General features: G+C 41.1%; 1 protein-coding gene across 6 annotated transcripts in view; it reads left to right on the forward strand.

Moving 5' to 3' along the window:
- The window catches only part of TENM2 (teneurin transmembrane protein 2), a 2,056,834-nt gene that overhangs the window by 1,640,925 nt on the left and 394,944 nt on the right, over positions 1 to 20,965 (forward strand). For all 6 annotated transcript variants that reach the window (XM_073620699.1, XM_073620701.1, XM_073620700.1 and 3 more), the window contains 2 exons: positions 2,472 to 2,666; positions 9,948 to 10,148. In XM_073620699.1, the coding sequence (XP_073476800.1) occupies positions 2,472 to 2,666; positions 9,948 to 10,148 (396 nt within the window). The remainder of the gene's footprint in view (positions 1 to 2,471; positions 2,667 to 9,947; positions 10,149 to 20,965) is intronic.

The following is a 20,965-nucleotide window of genomic DNA, read 5'->3' on the forward strand; positions in this document are numbered from 1 at the left end:
ATTTTCTTGTTTTGTAAGTAAAATATAGCAAGCTACAGAGTTTATTTTGTTTACATTGCTCATTTAGACAACTAAAAGTCACTCATGGGTCATGATCATCAGCAGATTCATTAGATAACACGAGTAGCTGCTGAAGCTGGCATTTCACAAATTGTTGTTACAAAATTGTCAGTGTGATAATGGTCAGTAGGTATCTTCTACACCGGGGGGTCAGCAACCCGTAGATCGTGATCTACCAGGTGACTGGTAGTTCACAATCTGGGCTTGCTGACCCGCCTTCCTAAAGCATCAAACAGAGTACAATGCAGAGGGACTACTTGTAAAGTTGGAGTTGTAGTAGGGAGAAAGAGCCACATAAGCCGATGCCTCCTTTGTACTGCTGGCTCCTGTCCCATGCGGAGTGCTACCAACTGCACTCCACCTCTTATCCCAGCAATATGTTGCCTCCTGTTGTTTTTGCAACATGGCGCAGTTAGAGGTTTAATTTAGGTGTGAGGAGGCGACACTGTGCCCAGTGATCTTTGACTTTTCCCATGTTGTTCAGGTAGATCTCCACCTATTTAAGGTTGCCCACCCCTGTTCTACACCACCTGAAAGTGGTGATGTATTGAGGTGTGGCTGGAAGTATTTTGCTCACCCATACTTTTTCCACATCTGTGGAATGCACATTTGAGTGTTATCCATTTGAAAAAAATACAGTTAGAATGGAAAACTGCTGAGCTTTAAATATTGTCTTGAGAACAAGCAGTGCTTTGCAATTTTCTATAACTGACAAAAAAACAATCCACTGTATGGTGAACTTAACATATCACTAAGATGATTTTTGTTTCTTTTTTATCATTGGTAACTTACTGCATTTACTGAGCAATAAAACTTTTGTTTTTTATTATTTTTTAACCACTTCCCGCCCGGCCGTTGTTCCGCTATAGGTGGTTCAGTTATCCTGACTGGGCGTCATATGATGTCCTTCTGGATAACAGCCACCGCGCTCCCGTGGGGGCGCGCATCGCGGCAATCGGTGGAGCGGTGTGTCAGTGTGACACACCTCTCCCACTGATCTTGGTAAAGAGCCTCCGGCGGAAGCTCTTTACCACGTGATCAGCCGTGCCAATCACGGCTGATCACGATGTCAATAGGGAAAGCCGTTGATTGGCTTTTCCTCACTTGCGTCTGACAGATGCGAGTAGAGGAGAGCTGATCAGCAGCTCTCCTGACATGGGGAGGAGGGTTTATCAGCGCAGCCTCCCCTTGGATGCCCATGCTAGATCACCAGGACCACCAGGGAAGCGGGCAACATGTGGCTGGCCAGGTATGTACCCCATGGCCATCCACATGTGCAAATTATGCCCAATCTGTGCCAATCAGTGCCCACAAATGGGTACTGACTGGCACCATTATAAATCAGTGATGCCCAGCAATGCCACCCATCAATGTCATCAGTGCCACCAATCAGTGTCAACAGTGCCACCCATCAGTGTCCATCTGTGCCACCTATCAGTGCCCATCCATGCCCATCAGTGCCCACCTATCAGTGCCCATCAGTGCCCATCCGTGCCACCCATCAGTGCCACCCATAAGTACCCATCAGTGCCGCCTATGAATGCCCATCAGTGCCACCTATGAGTGCCCATCAGTGCCGCCTATGAGTGCCCATCAGTGCCGCATACCAGTGCCACCTATCAGTGCCGCATACCAGTGCCACCTATCAGTGCCCATCATTGCCACGTATCAGTGCCCATCATCAGTGCCTGTCAGTGCCACCTCATCAGTGCCACCTCATTGGTGCCACCTCATCAGTGCCCATCAGTGCTGCCTTATCAGTGCCCGTCAGTGCAGCCATATCAGTGCCCGTCATTGTAGAAGAAAACATACTTATTTACAAAAAATTTTAACAGAAACAAAGAAAAATGTGTTTTTTTTCAAAATTTTCTTTATTTATTTATTTGTTGCGCAAAAAGTAAAAACCGCAGAGGTGATCAAATACCACTAAAAGAAAGCTCTATTTGTGGTAACAAAATGATAAAAAATTTGTTTGGATACAGTGTTGTATGCCCGCGCAATTGTCATTCAAAGTGCGACAGTGCTGAAAGCTGAAAATTGGCTTGGGCAGGAAGGTGTCTAAGTGCCTGGTATTGAAGTGGTTAAGAAATGTACATTTTCCTCTGCTGTTAGTTTTTGATCTTTTCTTTTGGTTGTAGAACATTTTAGACTTTACACAAAATTTCACCTATTCACTCATGTTTATCATTCACAAAGATTTTCTGTATCTGTTTAATACAGGCTGGCACCACTGCCAAGATGAGTATTGGATTGGATTTTATATCACACAAATTAAATATATTTTTAAAAGGTCACAAAGCAATGAATGTAATCAATAACTACAGTTGTTTTTTTTTTTTTTTTTTTTTCTTTTTTTTGCAAATCCTGAATGAGTATTGTGGATTGCAAACTATATGTGTTTTATGTTTCAGCGGCATGTCCAGTTCTGTGCAGTGGTAATGGACAGTATTCCAAAGGCACCTGCATATGCTACAGTGGCTGGAAAGGAGCTGAATGTGATGTGCCAAGTAGCCAGTGCATAGACCCTACATGTAGTGGACATGGCTCTTGTATTGAAGGAAGCTGTGTGTGCTCTGCAGGGTTTAAGGGAGACAACTGTGAAGAAGGTACATAACTTTCTAAATGTACTTGTTGTGTATTATTGGATGCTACTGATAATGCACATAATTTTCAGAAATGGTAACCGATTTAATTAGCAGTGAAGTAAAATTATTTTGTGTAATACTTCCATATATAGTACAGTGGTCTTTATTTTAGCCAAGAAATTGTATACTAATAAATTGTGGAATTATACTTCATCACATGGTAATTTATACGCATTGGCAATCCTAATTTACTCATGAATAATAAAGTTACATTAGCACATGCGAATAAGAATTCATTAACCACTATGGTAACAATGAGCTCTTACCAAATAGCATGTACCATATAGATAAAATATTGCTTTGTTATGAACCTAATTTGCCCTTATATGTTTCTAAGGTAAGAACACCACAGGAATCTTGTATTGTCTGTAAATACCTAGTGGAATAATAGCACTAGACCCATAGGGTTATGTTAAAGTATTGATGATGATGTAAATAATCTGATTCCTTGGCAGGCATCTTCTACACCAGTCTCTTTGCCGTGTAGTGTATTCTAACACAAATTGAAATTGAAGTGCCACACCACTGTTAAGAGGTCCAGATACAACTTTATTCCAATAAAGTCAGGGTGACAATATTGATATCGGATTGATTCTTACTCATAAAAACATTAAAAAAAAAACAAATGTAGAGCAATTTATCGTGCTAAATACAATAACAATTACAATGACTATAGTACAGTAAGCACAATCACAATAAAAAATACTGTCCACGTTGAGCTCAAAGCAATTCCAATGGCTTAGTCATTTTACATACAAAAAAAATTGTAAATACTAATAGTGCCAAATACTAATAAATATACACTAAAAATATATAAACATTAATTAGTCAACACACTTGAAATCTGTTAAATAAAAAGAAATGTTGTAGCAAATAGAAACATAACAGATAAGAGAAACCTAGAAAAGATATGTAACCATTGTTACAGATTTCAGAACGTGAAAAACAGAATACCAAAGCACATCGATTCAAAAATATCACAAGGCATCATTTTTAGTAGTTTCTACAAATGAAAAAGAAAGTCATATACAAGTAAGAATAATTTTGTGATAAAAACAATGGGTTTGATTGATACTAAAACTGGAGAATGCAAAATCTGGTGGAGCTGTGCATGGTAGCCAATGAGCTTCTCACTTCAGCTTGTTCAATTAAAGCGTTTGTTAGCCCCCAAAAAACAGCTCCTCTTCCCTTCAAGATTGTTATACAGCACAGTGCTTGTGCTGTGTCATTTGGCCCCCTGTATCACCTGTAATACCTGGCTGATCCTGCCAGTTTCTACCTTTCCCTCTCTGCGCTGATTCCGATCTATCAGGGCTGCTGAGCTCTGACACTGGAGTTAGTACGTACCCCAGTCATCCGCAGCCCTGCTCTCTCCTCTGACAGTCTCTCCCCTCTCTCCCTGTCATCATGAGATGGCTTTCCTCCCCGCCCCTCCCGCCTCTATTTAGCTGCATAATGCAGCACATAGGAAAGGAATCCCATGCAGATATGCTGCCATTAATGAAAGCGTAAGTGTTTGTTAAAAATGAAAATACCTTTTCTGACGCTGCAGCTGGCCAGCCTCGCTCTATGGATAGAAGCAGGTGGAGCAGAGATTACCTTGTGACATCAGCCGGCCAGCAGAGGGGAATCTCGGCCCATCCCACTTCTCTGCAAAGATCGAGGCTGGCCAGCACAGGGGGATCACGTGACCGTGTCAGAAAAGGTATTCCCCCTGTTCATTTCTAACAAACACTTATGCCCTGTACACACAGTCGGACTTTGTTCGGACATTCCGACAACAAAATCCTAGGATTTTTTCCGACGGATGTTGGCTCAAACTTGTCTTGCATACACACGGTCACACAAAGTTGTCAGAAAATCCGATCGTTCTAAACGCGGTGACGTAAAACACGTACGTCGGGACTATAAACGGGGCAGTGGCCAATAGCTTTCATCTCTTTATTTATTCTGAGCATGCGTGGCACTTTGTCCGTCGGATTTGTGTACACACGATTGGAATTTCCGACAACAGATTTTGTTGTTGGAAAATTTTATATCCTGCTCTCAAACTTTGTGTGTCGGAAAATCCGATGGAAAATGTGTGATGGAGCCTACACACGGTCGTAATTTCCGTCAACAAGGTCCTATCACACATTTTCCGTCTGAAAATCCGATCGTGTGTACGGGGCATAACACTTTCATTAATGACAGCATATCTGCATGGAATACATGTAAAGTCACTTTAGTAACTTTACAAACACATTAAGCTAACAAAAGAACCTGGAAATGGATTGGTTTCTATGCAGAGCTGCACCAGATTTTGCACTCTCCGGTAGTATTAAATCAATCCTCATGTCATTTACTGTATGTGGTATAGAAAGCAAACTGTACACCAATACTGTAAAAAATATAGTAAGACAATATAGTAAATATAATAGATATAACAATATATAAATATAATACAGCATACTGTAATACATATAATAATATGGTAAATATAGTAAAACAAATATTAAAAAGTGTAATTGCATTTGGTCAGGAGCCACTTTGCAATATGCATTCACTATCTTTGAGTTTCATACTAGTGAATGAATTTCTCACATAATATAAAAGCAGTAATAGCAGCAATAGAGTATTAGAATGAGTACCTGAAATGTATGCACATATCGGTCATTTTAAATGCACTGTAACCATCTTTAAACATACTCCATATTTTATCGTACTGTATGCTACTGTATAGCATTGCTACTTATGAAGTATGTGAAATATGTAAAAGCCAGTACAAAGGCCACTAACCATGGGTCTAACCATGTTTTACCAATACCACCATTTCAATTGTAAGCATGCCGCCTGTATATAACCTTCAACTTATCTATGATAATAGATTATATCAATGCCTAATTTTCCTTTCACATCTATTTGCAACCATGTAACTAAAATAAAACAACACAGTTTTCCATGTTACTATAAAATGATGTAGTTTACAATATTGATTGCTCTTCCAAAAATAATGGGACCACGTCATTCATATGCCCTTATCAAAGCACAGAATGCAATTGAGAACTCTGAGTCAGCAGTATTTTTTATTCAAGTTAAGCTTTTTAGTTGGGATATTCATCATAGCTATGTCATCCAAACAATTCACCTGAAATGGAAGTGGCATAGAAATCAATAGGATCCATATTTTCTGCTGCATAAACACTGTTGCTCTATTAACAAATTTGCAAAGGAAAATGAAATGGAACATTCGTCAGATTTTACACTTTGTTGCAGTGAGGACATAAGTGAAATTGACAAATTAGGTTAACTTAGTGCTGGTGTATTTGCTCATCTCATGGCCAAGTCATTTTTCAATGACATTTAACTTTATAAATGCAATTCATGGTTTATTAGAAGCCTACAATGCATACTGTACACAGACCTACTTTTACCATTTCTTTTTTTTTCTACCTATGGGATAAAAGGTATACTCCCTTTAAGACCTATTTAGAAATCATATAACTAAATGAGCTTTAATAGTTAAACTTTCATTCTAGACTGTATTCTTGACTGTAATATGATGTACTAGTGCTCATTTTTTCCCTTGTCCATACCACTTAAACATATTTATTTTATCACTTTAAATTTTGGCCATAGTATTATAAAAATTGAAAGCTGTGTGACAAAGTTGTCCAACCTTAATAGTTACAGACATAAAATTTAATTTTGTAATAAAACAGTTCTCATGAAGCAGGTTCGTAAAAATGTCATAGTCCTAATTGAAAACTAAGGAATATTTAGCTACAAAAATAGCTATTACACCTACAAAGGTATCTTCCCTAACTAAAAACCTAAATACATTTATAGGGAAAGACTGAGAGCTAAATAAAACAGGAAAAGGGTGCTTTTAAGAATAAGACTTGTTAGTTTAGTTTCAGTGGGGTTGATTTAGTAAAGGAGAAAAATATCTATCTAACTGTGTTGATTCTACTCGTTCAATTCAATGTGCAAAGAAAATTTCTATTTCTCTTCACTGTCCCTATGAATAGTTTGGTACAAACTGAGCACAGGCTACTTGATTAAAGTGGTTCTAAAGGCAGAAGGTTTTTAACCTTAATGCATTCTATGATAAAAAAGCATTAGAAAAAACACACACCTAAAGCACTGGTGTAATTCTGAGCGCTGAAACGCCTGATTTTGAGAAAAAGTGGGAGGACATGCATAAGTAAGCAACAATAAAAATATATTGTAGAGGTAAATATTTACTAAAAAATAAATAAAAAACAAAAATCAAATGTTTTTGTAAAAAATTGATCAATCAAAGTCCTGAAATGAACGAACTGAACATAGAGTTCCGGGGGGGGGGGCACCCCTGTCAACTCTGAGTCTCTGGAAAAAATGCTGCAAAGGGAGCGAGGCTGCTTCAGGCGCAGGCTGGGGAACCCGATCACTATGGGAAAAGGAAGGGAAAAAAGGAAGAGAAGCGCCAGGCAAATCCTAGTGCAGCATTTTATTCAATTGAAATACAAATTGTTGACAGTATAAGGTGCACTTACATAGTGCTAGTGAGGGTAGGTGCTTTCCAGATCCAGCATCACAGAAGAGCCACTGGGTGTTCCTGTAGAAGAGTCCACAAGGGCCGTGTGTCAGCAGGAAGCTGAAGCCTTGAAGGACCTGGGGAGGACGCTGGCTGTGTAACTCAGTGTAGGAGTGTTCCGGAGCTGTCAGAGTGGGGAGCCGCCTACCACTGTGTCTGGTCAATCAGAACGCGTTTCGAAGGCATGGCCAAGCCTCCTTCATCAGCTCTGATGGCGCTCATGGACTCTTCTACAGGGACACCCTGGCAGCTCTTCTGTGATGCTGGATCTGAAAGCACCTACCCTCACTAGCACTATGTAAGTGCACCTTATACTGTCAACAATGTGTATTTTAATCAAATAAAATAATGCTGCACTATGATAAAAAAAACCTTCTGTGTGCAGCAGAACCCCAGCCCACTTCATACTTACCACTTCTCAATCCATTGATGTGCACAAGAGCCTTGGCTCTCCAGGGTCTCTCTCTCCTCATTGACTGAGACAGCAGCAAGCACCATTGGCACCTGCTGCTGTCAATCACAGCTGGTGAGCCATTGAGGAAAGAGAGGGGGCAGGAACGAGCCTCGGCTCTGTGTGTGAATGGACACATATAGCAGCATCTCAGGAGTGAGCCTGCTCAGGTGCCCCCAAAGCAAGCTGCTTGCTCTGGGGGCACTTGGCAGGAGGGAGAAGCCAGGAGCGCTGGCAGGGGACCTGAGAAGAGGAAGGTTGGGCCTGCTCTGTGCAAAACCCCTGCACAGAACTTGGTAAGTATTTTTTTTTTTTAACTAAGCCTTTAATATCACTTTAAGTGAAAAATAGACTCCCATGAGTAAATCAACCCCCTGTCTAATTTGCAATAAAAATGTACCATATAAGTCAATATACATATACTCACCGACCACTTTATTAGATACACCTGTTCAATTGCTTGGTAACAAAAATTGCTAATCAGCCAATCACATGGCAGCAACTCAATGTATTTAGGCATCTAGACGTGGTGAAGATGACTTGCTGAAGTTCAAACTGAGCATCAGAATGGGGAAAAAAGGGGATTTAAGTGATTTTGAATGTGGCATGGTTCTTGGTGCCAGACAAGATGGTCTGAGTATTTCAAGAACTACTGATCTACTGGGATTTTCACACACATCCATCTCTAGGGTTTACATGGAATGGTCCAAAAAAGAGAATATATCCAGTGAGCAGCAGTTGTGTGGACAAAAATGCCTTGTTGGTGTCAGAGGTCAGAGGAGAATGGGCAGACTGGTTTAAGATGATAGCATGGCAACAGTAACTCAAATAACCACTCGTTGCAACCAAGTTAAGCAGAATACCATCTCTGAATGCACAACACATTCAACCTTAAAGCAGATGGACTACAGCAGCAGAAGACCACACCCAGTGCTACTTCTTTCAGCTAAGAAGAGGAAACTGAGGCTACATTTTACACAGGCTCACCAAAATTGGACAATAGAATTTTGGAAAAACCTAACCTAGTCTGATGAATCTCAATTTCAGCTGTGACATTCAGATGATAGGGTCAAAAGTTGGCGTAAACAACATGAAAGCATGGATCCATCAATGGTTCAGGCTGGTGGTGTAATGGTGTGGGTGATATTTTCGTGGCACACTTTGGGCCCCTTAGTACCTATTGAACATTGTTTAAATGCCACGGCCTACCTGAGTATTGTTGCTGACCATGTCCATCCCTTTATGACTACAGTGTACCCATCTTCTGATGGCTACTTCCAGCAGCATAATGCACCATGTCACAAAGCTCAAATCATCTCACCACTGGTTTATTGAACATGGCAATGAGTTCACTGTAATCCAATGGCCTCCACAGTCATCAGATCTTAATCCAATAGAGCACCTATGGGATGTGGTGAAATGGAAGATTTGCATCATGGATGTGCAGCCGACAAACCTGAAGCAACTGTGTGATGCTACCGTGTCAATATGGACCAAAATCTCTGAGGAATGTTTCGAACACTTGTTAAATCTATGTTATGCCACGAAGAATTATGACAGTTATGAAGGCAGAAGGGGGTCCAACCTGTTATTAGCAAGGTGTACCTATTAAGGTGGCTGGTGAGTGTGTGTATATATATATATATATATATATATATATATATATATATATATATATATATATATATATATATATATATATATATATATATATATATATATATATATATATATTCAAGATAGGTGCGGTGAGCAGCACGCCAGTACCAGATAAAGTGCAAAAACAATCAGACCGTCCCACTGGTCATATATAGAAATCTCAAACAAGGATTTCTGCACTTAAAATTTATTCTGAGTCCAAAAATAGACAAAGGTTACAGTACATGTTATGTTCCAAATAGCTAGCTTTAGGGCAAAGTACAGAACGCCCTTCCTCAGGCTCGAACATCATGATCTTTTTGCTAACCAGAATTTCATTTTTACCCTTTCTGTATTCGTATTTGATGTTACATCTTACAGAAATGCATAATGTTATGTTATTACAACTGGTATTTTTCGTACCATTGTCTATAAAAAATGTTTATTCATATTTTATATCTAACACAAATGTAGAATGTCTACTTTATTGTATCCTTACTTTTACAAAAAAAAAAAAAGAAAGTTGACACTTTTATTTTTGATAACTACGGATTTATGGAAGAGATTTATTTTTTGTGTGTGTCTACAATTATAGTTGACTGCATTGACCCAACATGTTCCAACCATGGAGTCTGTGTAAACAAAGAATGCCTCTGCAGTCCTGGATGGGGAGGCCAGAGCTGCGAACTTCCAAGAGCTCAGTGTCCAGATCAATGCAGTGGACATGGCACTTACCTTACTGACACAGGTCTGTGTAGCTGTGATCCTAACTGGATGGGTCCTGATTGCTCTGTTGGTAAGAAAAATTACTTTTCACATTCATGTTTATGTTTATGTTCTCTATGAATACATTAAGTGATGTTATATACACTGGTATTATTTTTTATATACTAGTAATGGAGGCCATCAGTGACTTATAGTGGGACTGTGAGTGCAGCAGGCAATCTGACACTAAGAGCCCTTTCACACTGGGGTGGTTTGCAGGTGCTATTGCGCTAATAGTGCCTGCAAACTGACCCGAAAGTGCCGCTGCCTTAATTCCAGTGTGAAAGCCCCGAGGGATTTCACACTGGAGCGGTACGCTAGCAGGACAGGAAAAAAAGTCCTGCTAGCAGCATCTTCAGAGCGGTGAAGGAGCGGAGTGTATACCGCTCCTTCACCGCTCCTGCCCATTGAAATCAATGGGACGGTGTGGCTATACCGCCGGCAAAGCGCCTCTGCAGAGGTGCTTTGCGGTGGTATTTAACCCTTTCTCGGCCGCTAGCGGGGGGTAAAACCGCCCCGCTAGCAGCCTAATACCGACGGTAAAACGCCGCTAATAATAGCGGCGTTTTACCGCCGACGCCGCCCCCGCCTCAGTGTGAAAGGGCCCTTACTGACGCTCTGTGGGAACTAACTGCCACTGACATCTCCAGTGACACAGGGGTGTGCAGTGGCACTTGGGAAGCGATGGGGAAATGAGGTGGGCAGAAAAAAAGCTGGGGCTATGGCAGAGACGTAGCTTGAAGCTTGTGGGCCCCGATGCAAAAGTTGAACTGGGCCCCCCACTAGTTCCAACGTGCGTGCAGATACATCCACCGCATGCCAAGATACTCAAAGTGGCTTATGAGTTTTGAGTTCCCAGAGTTCCTCTTTACATCAGAGGACATGGAATCACCAGTACTGTATACAGCTCCCCCCCATGCTACACAGGGCTAAAATCACATTCCTTTACACATAGTCTGTCAGTTTTCACAGGGTGTATCTGGCTTTTATGTTGCTGTTCTGACCTGTGAAATTCTCGGGTCGGAACGGCAGTGTAGTTGCAGTAGGCAGATACACCTTGTGCAGATCATGACTAACTAGCTGTGTTGTAAAGGAATGTGATTTCAGCCCTGTGGAGGAGGAACAGTATAGAGTGCTGTAATGGGAAAGGAACTCAGCAGCTGGGCATAGCATGCAGGATGGAGGGGGTGGTCAGGGGGCGTGGGGGGGCAGCCCTGCAGCCCTTCAGGGGCCCCCTCAAGGAGGTGTAAAGGGATTTGTTTTAGCAACTTCTGAAGGTTTCTCTGTCAGTGTTGAGGGAAGGTCACCTCCTGGAGGTGTGTGTCTTTTCCTCAGTTGTCAGGGAAGTGGGGTAAGTAGGCATCCCCGAGTGGGGGTGGGGGGTACAGAGAATCCCATCTGGTGACTAGGAGACACTGAGCAGTGTCATACCTCACCAGTGACATCGGTCCCATCGTGGCTACAGGACAGCACTCTCCTCCTCTTGCCTCGCTAAGCTCGGTTACCATTCCATGTTGCCAGCACACAGCACAGACACTTCCCCATCCTGGGCTGTTCTCACCTTGTGCTCCTCTCCATTTAGGAAATCGCTCACAGCTTCTCCCCATCCAATGGGAGGGGGTGCGTACTGTGGAAGGCATAGTAGAAGCCCAGTACTGGAGCATGGCTGTGGGGCCCTAGGGCAGATCAGAGCTGGATTTTGTGGAGGATATGATAATATGACAGGGAGGCTGCAGGGGCCTCCTGGAGCTAGGGGCGGGGTTGCGATTGTGACCCCTGCAATCCCGTATGCTATGCCTATGGGCTATGGATTATTTAAAAAAATATATATATTTAAAAAAAACTCTGATAGACCAAAATATGGGGGCCAATGGCAGCAGGCAAAAAAAGTAACCCCAGATATAAAAATGTTTAAAACAATGACCATAAAAATGAATGATTCATGCATAGGAAAAATTGGACATAAAGTAAACCATAAAACAATAAAGATTAGAAAGTATATGGGGAAAAAGTCAGTGTAGAGTTCAATAGTAAGGGATTAATATTTCTTTGCTGATTTTACCCTCAGTGTGTGCAGCCAGCTGACAGGGGGGAAGTAGCTCTTTGAACAAGAAAGCAGGGAAACACAGCAGCGCTCATCTGAGTGTAGTATGATTAGTAAAGTTTATAATTTAATGCAATTAAAAAATGGCAACTCACAAGAAGTAATATGTATAAGGGCATGTCACATGGGTTGGCCTCTCTGTACAATCCTGATCCTGGTAGCTGGAGGGTTTGGGCACTGGTGGAGGCTCGTTCACGCTGGTGGATTCCAGGGCTCTGAGTGAACCAGACAGTTGCGCAATCGTCAGCTGTGACGTCAGTGGGCGGGGGTTAGAAGGGTTGACGACCTTCGTACCTTCGACCGTTATACATTTTACTTCTTGTGAGTAGGGATGGGCGAACGGTTCGGCCCGAGCATAAGTTTGGGACCAACTTTGGCTGTTCGAATGTTCTGCGAACAATATATAGTGTTCAGGGCAAATTCGAAAGCTGCCGGATTTGAAGTCTATGGGACACTAACATGAAAAATAAAAAGTGCTCATTGTAAAGGCTTATATGCAAGTTATTGTCATAAAAAGTGTTTGGGGACCAGGGCCCTGCCCCAGGGGACATGTATCAATGCAAAACAAAATTTTTAAAATGACCGTTTTTTTGGGAGCAGTGATTTTTTTAATGCTTAAAGTGAAACAATAAAAATGAAATATTCCTTTAAAAATTGTGCCTGGGGGGTGTCTATAGTATGCCTGTAAAGTGGTGCATTTTTCCCATGTTTAGAACAGTACCACAGCAAAATGACATTTCTAAAGGAAAAATTGTCACCTTAAACTGAACGCGGCTGTAATGAATTGTCGGGTCTACTGTTACAATCTATTTACACGTTCTTCACTTCGAAAAAAACTGGTCAAACCTGCAGCCTTATGCTCTAACATGAAACCGGACAGGCTCCCAACTATGATCTCTTGGGAATGTGATCTAGGAATCTCCTACACGACCCTGAAATGGCAACAAACCCTATCTTGACCCAAAAAACTATCCCGATGCATCTCTCATTGGGAAATGGCACAAAAAGTTCTGAAAAGGTAGTACCTTACACCACAAGTTTTTTGTAAGGTCTTGGAAGGAGCGCATTTGATGTTGATCAAATAGTTGAGCTACTAAGTTGAGATCCCGGCTTCTCCATGATGATATGTCTAGGTCTGGGATTACTATGGATAGTGCTGAAAGTAGGGTGTTTGAGTCAATTATTTTGTGGTCATGGCCAGCAAGCTTTAAGGTGGAGACCCATGTCCGAAGTGTAGCGTTGGCTGTGTCTAAGAAGGATCTTGGGATTTTATGGGTAAGCGAAGAGGCCCCTAGGACAGCCTGGAGGTCATAGGTTATTGCTTGTTGCTCAATTTGGATCCATCTCTTGTCTGATGTGGGCGACCACCAGAATTTAGTTTGTTCTAAAATGGAAGCTTTATAATATTTAGCGAGGTCAGGAGCTCCTAATCCTGCATGGGAAGCAAGTGTAAACATAGAGTCTTTACCAACTCTAGCTTTTTTGTTGTTCCATTGGAAAGTATTCACCATTTTTTGCAGAGTCTTAAGGTGTGCTGATAATATAGGAAGAGGGATAGATCGAAAACAGTAAAACACATGAGGCAATATAAACATTTTGGAAAAGACTATTTTGCCTGCCCAAGAGACTGTAGCTTTGGATAAACTCTGAGAAACTTCTGAGAGTTTACTGAGCAAGAGATCGTAGATTGCCTTGAAAATGTGATTGCCAGGGGAAGTTAATCTAATACCTAAATACGTTATCTGGGATGAGTGCGCCCAAGAGAATGAGGAAACCTCTGAAACTTTTTTGTAATGATGGAGGGAGTCGAAAAGGTAGTATAGATGATTTAGATTTGTTCACTTTATATAGGGAGTTCGAACCAAACTCCCTTAAAATAGTTTGTAGCGCTGGTAAAGAGGAGAGGGATCAGTTAAGGCAAGGAATATGTCATCCGCATATAATCCAATGATGTGTTCTTCCTGACCGATTGTTAGTCCTTTCATTTCATTGCAAGCGTGAATAGATTCTGCAACGGGTTCAATACCAAGAGCGAAGATGAGGGGAGACATTGGACAACCCTGTCTAGTACCATTGGAAATAGTAAATGGGTCTGACAACATGCCAGAGATCCATACTTTAGTGCTGGGGTTGGAGTATAGGGCTTGAATAGCTTGTCCAAATGAGCCAGTAAGGACAAATTTCTGTAGGTCTTGTAGGACGCCCTCTCTGTGTCCAGAGAAAGAAGCAGAGAGGGCGCTGGTGATGCTCTGCCCCCTGAATTAAATCAATTAATCTCCTAGTGCTATCGGGAGCCTGACGTCCGTTAATAAACCCTACTTGGTCAGGGTGCACTAGGGTGAACAGTACTACAAAAGAAGCAAATACACTTGAGCACAGGTGTGTTGGCTGGGTGATCCAAAAGATCAAATTGGATAATGGCTTTCGGCCTTGCTGCCCTCCAGGATAGGGATATCCTAGTAGTAGACAAAAACACAAGAAAAGAGGGCACACCAGCCTAGTGCATTATCTTTTGGTACATTTATTCAGAAAACATAATGAAAACTACTCACAAAAGTAGGAGACAATCAAGCTTAAAAAGGTCTTTGACATATGGCAGTCTGTCTACTGATTGCAGTCTCTGAGTCCTGGACAGTGGACATACGAACCGCTGCTGGCTGATGCATTTCGAAGGTATTCCTTCTTCATCAGAGCTTCACATCTGAGACTAATCAGCAGTGTTTCCCTCTGGGGATAATAGAGATAACTGGCTTGGTGCTGATTATAAACCTCCTTCCTCCAAGACACCTGCTCCTATGGGACATAAACCCCCGATCGTCTCGCCAAGTAGGATAGGTATGCAAAAAGAGAAGACAAAATCTAGTGGTCTCCGTTTTCAAATATTTATTCCTATAAAAAAGGTAGGTAAAAACTCACAAGGATGGCACTGTAAGCCGTGCAAGCTGGAAAAAACATTCAGACACAATAGGTCTCAAGATGGCCGCGATGTGATCTCCATCTTGAGACCTATTGTGTCTGAATGTTTTTTCCAGCTTGCACAGCTTACAGTGCCATCCTTGTGAGTTTTTACCTACCTTTTTTTATAGGAATAAATATTTTAAAACTGAGAGCACTAGATTTTGCCTTCTCTTTTTGCATACCTATCCTACTTGGCGAGACGATTGGGATTTATGTCCCATAGGAGCAGGTGTCTTGGAGGAAGGAGGTTTATAATCAGCACCAAGCCAGTTATCTCTATTATCCCCAGAGGGAAACACTGCTGATTTGACTCAGATGTGAGGATCTGATGAAGAAGTAATACCTTCGAAATGCGTCAGCCAGCAGAGGTTCGTATGTCCACTCTTCAGGACTCGGAGACTGCAATCAGTAGACAGACTGCCATATGTCAAAGACCTTTTTAAGCATGATTGTCTCCTACTTTTGTCAGTAGTTTTCATTATGTTTTCTGAATAAATGTACCAAAAGATAATGCACTGGTGCGCCCTCTTTTCTTTGTGTTTTTGTGCATTAAGGTGACCATAAGAGGTTGTAGTCTGTTGGCTAATAATTTGGCATATATTTTGATATTGCTATTTAGCAATGATATTGGCCTAAAGTTTGCGGGGTCTAAGGGAGGTTTCCCGGGTTTGGGTATTGCTACAATGAGGACCTCTAGAGTTTCCCTAGGAAAGGAGCCTGTTTCAGTTGCTTGGTTAGCTACTACGCTAATATATGGGGATAAGATGAGTTGCCATTTTTTAATTGCATTAAATTATGAACTTTACTAATCATACTACACTCAGATGAGTGCTGCTGTGTCTCCCTGCTTTAATTTCCAATGACACAAATACAGTGATCAGTGCTAATAACATACACCTTCACTGTATTAATGACACTGGCTGGGAAGGGGTTAACATCTAGGGGCAATCAATGGGTTAATTATGTGTGTTTCAATGTGTAATGAGTATAATATCTGCTGCTTTTTACTACAGATTGATTTTTTTTCTTTTCTCTGCTTATCAGGAAAAATAAACATGATTGTTCCCTCTGTATAGAGCCCTGCGTTGATTGTCAACACAGGGCTCTTGTCTGTGATTAGACATAGTCCTTCAGCAGGTCCTGGCTGAGATCTGCTGACAAACTCCTGCTGTGTCAAATCACAGGGTAGTGGGCAGGCAGGATTCAGAAACAGGCAGCAACATATGGGTACATTGCGGTGCCTGTAGGAGCCACCCCATCACAGAATATGTACTGTGGCATGTCTGCGAACAGTTAAACTGTTTCCAACAAAAATAAAAATGTGAGGTTCCCCTAAAGTTTATACCAGACCTTTATCCAGGCATGCAGCCTGGGTAGCCAGGAAAAGGAGGGTAGTGAGTATGTACCCCCACTTCTGAGCCATACTTTGCTAAGAGGAGTGGTAACACTTGCCCTCCTAAAATAAATGGGGTTATCAGAATCTGTAAGGCCCCCTTTTTAATATAGAGGCCCCAGATATCCACACCCTAGGGTATTAAATAGAGTGTATTTTACTAAACCTCATTAATCATTAGTAAAAAGTATATAAAGTGTATAAAGCACCCACACTGTGAAGTTCTTTAAAATAAAAATTAAACCCTGTCTCCTGATGTAAATATGACATCATTCACATCATCCAGTGATAAAGATCATCATCAATCATAATAACAACCTGAAGTTCAATGTTTTTTAGACCTGCTGCCACAATGACCTGCAGTCTGATGATGCTAGCCTGTGGCTCTTACACCATCAAATTACAGATCAATGGCTGCCTGCAAACAAACTGGCTGGGTATCCTGGGTGAACTCAAAGAGCAAATTTGGTGAATGATGTCGCCTACGATCCTTGGCTGGCTTTTTTAAAAGTAACAGCTGGTCAATAATTTGCAATTTAGTGGCAGTAGCACTACTGCTGCAAATGGACAGACCCTTGTTTGCATTTGTTTGTAAACAAACCAGCCTTTGACCTATCTTTTAGCAGCAGTAGCACTACCTCTGTACTACCACCATGCTAGCAGTAGTACAGCAGTAGTGCTACCACTGTTAAATGAAAGACCCCTGTGCAGGTTTGTTTACAAACAGAAACTGGCTGGGAATCTGTCTTTTTGCATTGGTAATTGCCAAGTATAGTCATAACCGTATTTGTTCAATGATGTCACTCAGGATCCACAGTCAAGTTATATAAAAACAGTGGGTCAGTGGGTGAATGTGATTGATGAGGATTTACATCACCGGATGACATGACTCAAGTTGGATTTACATCAAGGTACATTGTTTACTTTTTCAATAAGGGGCTTTTTCATGATGTGGGTGTTTTTATTTACTTTTTACTTGTTTGCGGAATGAGTGACAATGGGTTATAATGTACTCCATACTCATTTCCATTGGGGGCAGATATCTGGGTTTCCTCTTATTATCTGCAAACCCCCCAACAACCATTTTGGGGGCCATTAACATAGGGACGAGGTGTTTGCAAGGAAGCTTTTGAGAGGAAGTTTTGCTGCCTTGCAGGGTTCAGTCTCAGAGATGAAGGTATGGGGCCATGAATGGTTCAGGGGTATGCTCACTGCTCCCTTTGCTGGTCACCCATGCTGCGTGCCTGGATAAGGATGTGGTATAAATTTCAAAGAGAACTATGCTTTTTTATTCTTCCTAAAATGAAAACCAGCCATTTATCAAGGCCTAGGTAGCCAGGAAAGAAGAGGCAGCAAGCCATCCTGGGCCCAGCAGTGTTTCCAAAAAAAAGCCAAGTGGTGCTCTGTCATTCAGTACTTCTGCATCTAAATGACAGATCTCAGATGCTGTTTGTAAACAAATGAGTTACATTTAAAGAGTTAAATTATATTGATCAGCAACTTAAATTGCTGCTGTAAAATCATCCCCCATGTCTCCCATTGCAATGCCAAGGTACTTACGCACCTTTTTAACAAAAGCGTGTAAATAAGGCTTGGAAAAAGGGTAGAAAAAAATCACTAGATTGGTCTCTAAAGACTTCAGTGGGGTTTGTTGCTATGTTAGGGGTTTACAACCTTCCTGCTCGGTTGGTGGATTGTCCAGTGAACGGCACTTTGGCCTGTTCACTTATCCCTACTAGCCACAGATGCTTAAAATGTTTACCTCCTGCTGGCCAACACACTCTGTGCATTGGGGTTGATTTACTAAAACTGAGAGTGCAAAATCTGGTGCAGCTCTGCAGAGAAACAAATCAGTTTCCATTTTTTTTGTTAGAACGTAATGAAACAAGCTGAAGTTAGAAGCTGATTGGCTACCATGAACAACTCCAGCACATTTTGCACTCTCCAGTTTTAGTAAATCAACCCCACTATGTGGTATATAACAAAGTGGTTGTCACTCTACATTATATACTCCTGATCAAAGTGTTTATTGTTTCAACAGTTGCTGGTTGCTAAGTAGTTTAAGACTATTTTAATGATGTACTTATTTAAGTTAGGCTCTGTCTACATGTTTTGTAAAGATAATATTTTAGGGTTATGTGTGTCTTTGAAACTCCCACTTGTAGTATAGTAGATAAGGGTCAGACTATGTTTAACTACTCTATACTCTATTTTACCATAAGTATTGGTACACCTGCCTTTACACGCACATGAACTTTATTGGCATCCCAGTCTTAGTCTGTAGGGTTAAATATCGAGTTGGCCCACCCTTTGCAGCTATAACAGCTTCAACTCTTCTGGCAAGGCTGTCCACAAGGTTTAGGTGTGTCTATGGGAATGTTTGACCATTTTTCCAGAAGTGAAGTCAGGCACTGATATTAAATAAGAAGGCCTGGCTCACAGGCCCTGCTCTAATTCATCCTAAAGGTGTTCTATTGGGTTGAGGTCAGGACCCTGTGCAGGCCAGTCAAGTTCCTCCACCCCAAACTCACTCATCCATGTCCTTATGGACCTTGCTTTGTGCACTGGTCCAAATCATTTGGTGGAGTGGAGATTATGGTATGGGGTTGTTTTTCAGGGGTCGGGCTTGACCCCTTAGTTCCAGTGAAGTGAACACTTAAGGTGTCAGCATACCAATACATTTTGGACAATTTAATGCTCCCCACTTTGTGGGAACAGTTTGGAGATGGCCCCTTCCTGTTCCAACATGACTGCACATCAGTGCACAAAGCAAGGTCCATAAAGACATGGATGAGCGAGTTTGGGGTGGAGGAACTTGACTGGCCTGCACAGGGTCCTGACCTCAACCCAATAGAACACCTTTGGGATGAATTAGAGCAGAGCCTGTGAGCCAGGCCTTCTTATTTAATATCAGTGCCTGACTTCACTTCTGGAAAAATGGTCAAACATTCCCATAGACACACCTAAACCTTGTGGACAGCCTTGCCAGAAGAGTTGAAGCTGTTATAGCTGCAAAGGGTGGGCCAACTCGATAGAACACTTTTGGGATGAATTAGAGAGCAGACTGCAAGCCAGGCCTTCTTGTCCAACATCAGTGCCTGACTTCACAAGTGTATGTATGTAGTTTGAATTTTCCAATCAAGACAGGCCCAAAGCCCACTGACAAAGTGAATGAACCATACTGTGTGAGCTCTAAAGTATATACAACATATAAACCCTGGAAGACAAATGTAATATATTGTGACTTTCCACTCCTTATATGCGGTGGATGCATTATTTTTTTTTATTTTTAAGCCTTATTAAATTTTATCAAGTACCTGCTGGTCATTCTGGAAATTCAGTGCATGTAATATCCTACACACTAAACTGAAATCTCATACAATATTATGTGCCTTCCTGTTATCTTCTGTTAACTAAAAGACAACTCTCTTTATTTAATGGAAAGGAGGAGATGGGGGAATGTTTACAGTTTAAATCAGGAGAGCAGCCTAGGGTAACAATGCTGCTCCTCCATATATACAGTGCAGAGTTGTCATCCCAAGACAGGAATTGTGTAACTGGCAAGATTCCAATGTTAAAAATGCTAAGCCACCACATCTAAGGCCTGGTAAGCTACAATATATTACACTGTGCTTTAGGGTTTAGATATGCTTTAATTTGATTAACCATAACAACAAGTCACCAGAGATTGTAATTGTATTCAGAATGCAAACTATAATTTGCTGGCTTATCTGCAGTCTCACAAACAAAAATAGTCTTTGAATATACAAGCCATTAAAAGAGGTATTACATGGGTGAAAGTGGGTGCTTATTTTATGAGAATATTTCACAAGTTAGACTGATTTATTCAAAGTTAAACATACCAACTGAAGAATGCTTACAGCAGAATTAAAAGTTGCTCTCATATATAAATTGTAATATTTTAGAAATACATGCCATTTACCTTTTATGTGCACAGACTGCTGGTGGTGATATTTGTGTCCTGTCTTTCTTGTCTATCTTTTTGAAGAACATTTTGAATTAGGAAAAGCAGTCAATGCTGCAACACATTCTTTATCAATAAGAACAACACATGAATATGTACCTTCTAGCAATTTTTCATTCATATTTGTATCGCATGTTCACCAACCAGCATTCTTGCTTGTGCTGGTAAGGCCATTTGCAAATAGCTTTAACCTCTAATGGCCATAATTATAAAGAATATTTATTTTTTGATATTTTAAAACAAGGCATCTTATTGATTGATATAGGTAAGTTCTTTACTTTAGTGAAGAAACTTTTTCCTTATATTTTTTATAGGCAATATCATTATTTATGTAAACAATATTGAACATATGTCTTTTTTTGTCAACTGATATTGTTATTTTCCTAAGACTATCTGCTCTTTATTGCA

Source organism: Aquarana catesbeiana, linkage group LG03, assembly GCF_042186555.1.
Source record: "Aquarana catesbeiana isolate 2022-GZ linkage group LG03, ASM4218655v1, whole genome shotgun sequence".
Taxonomy (NCBI): domain Eukaryota; kingdom Metazoa; phylum Chordata; class Amphibia; order Anura; family Ranidae; genus Aquarana; species Aquarana catesbeiana.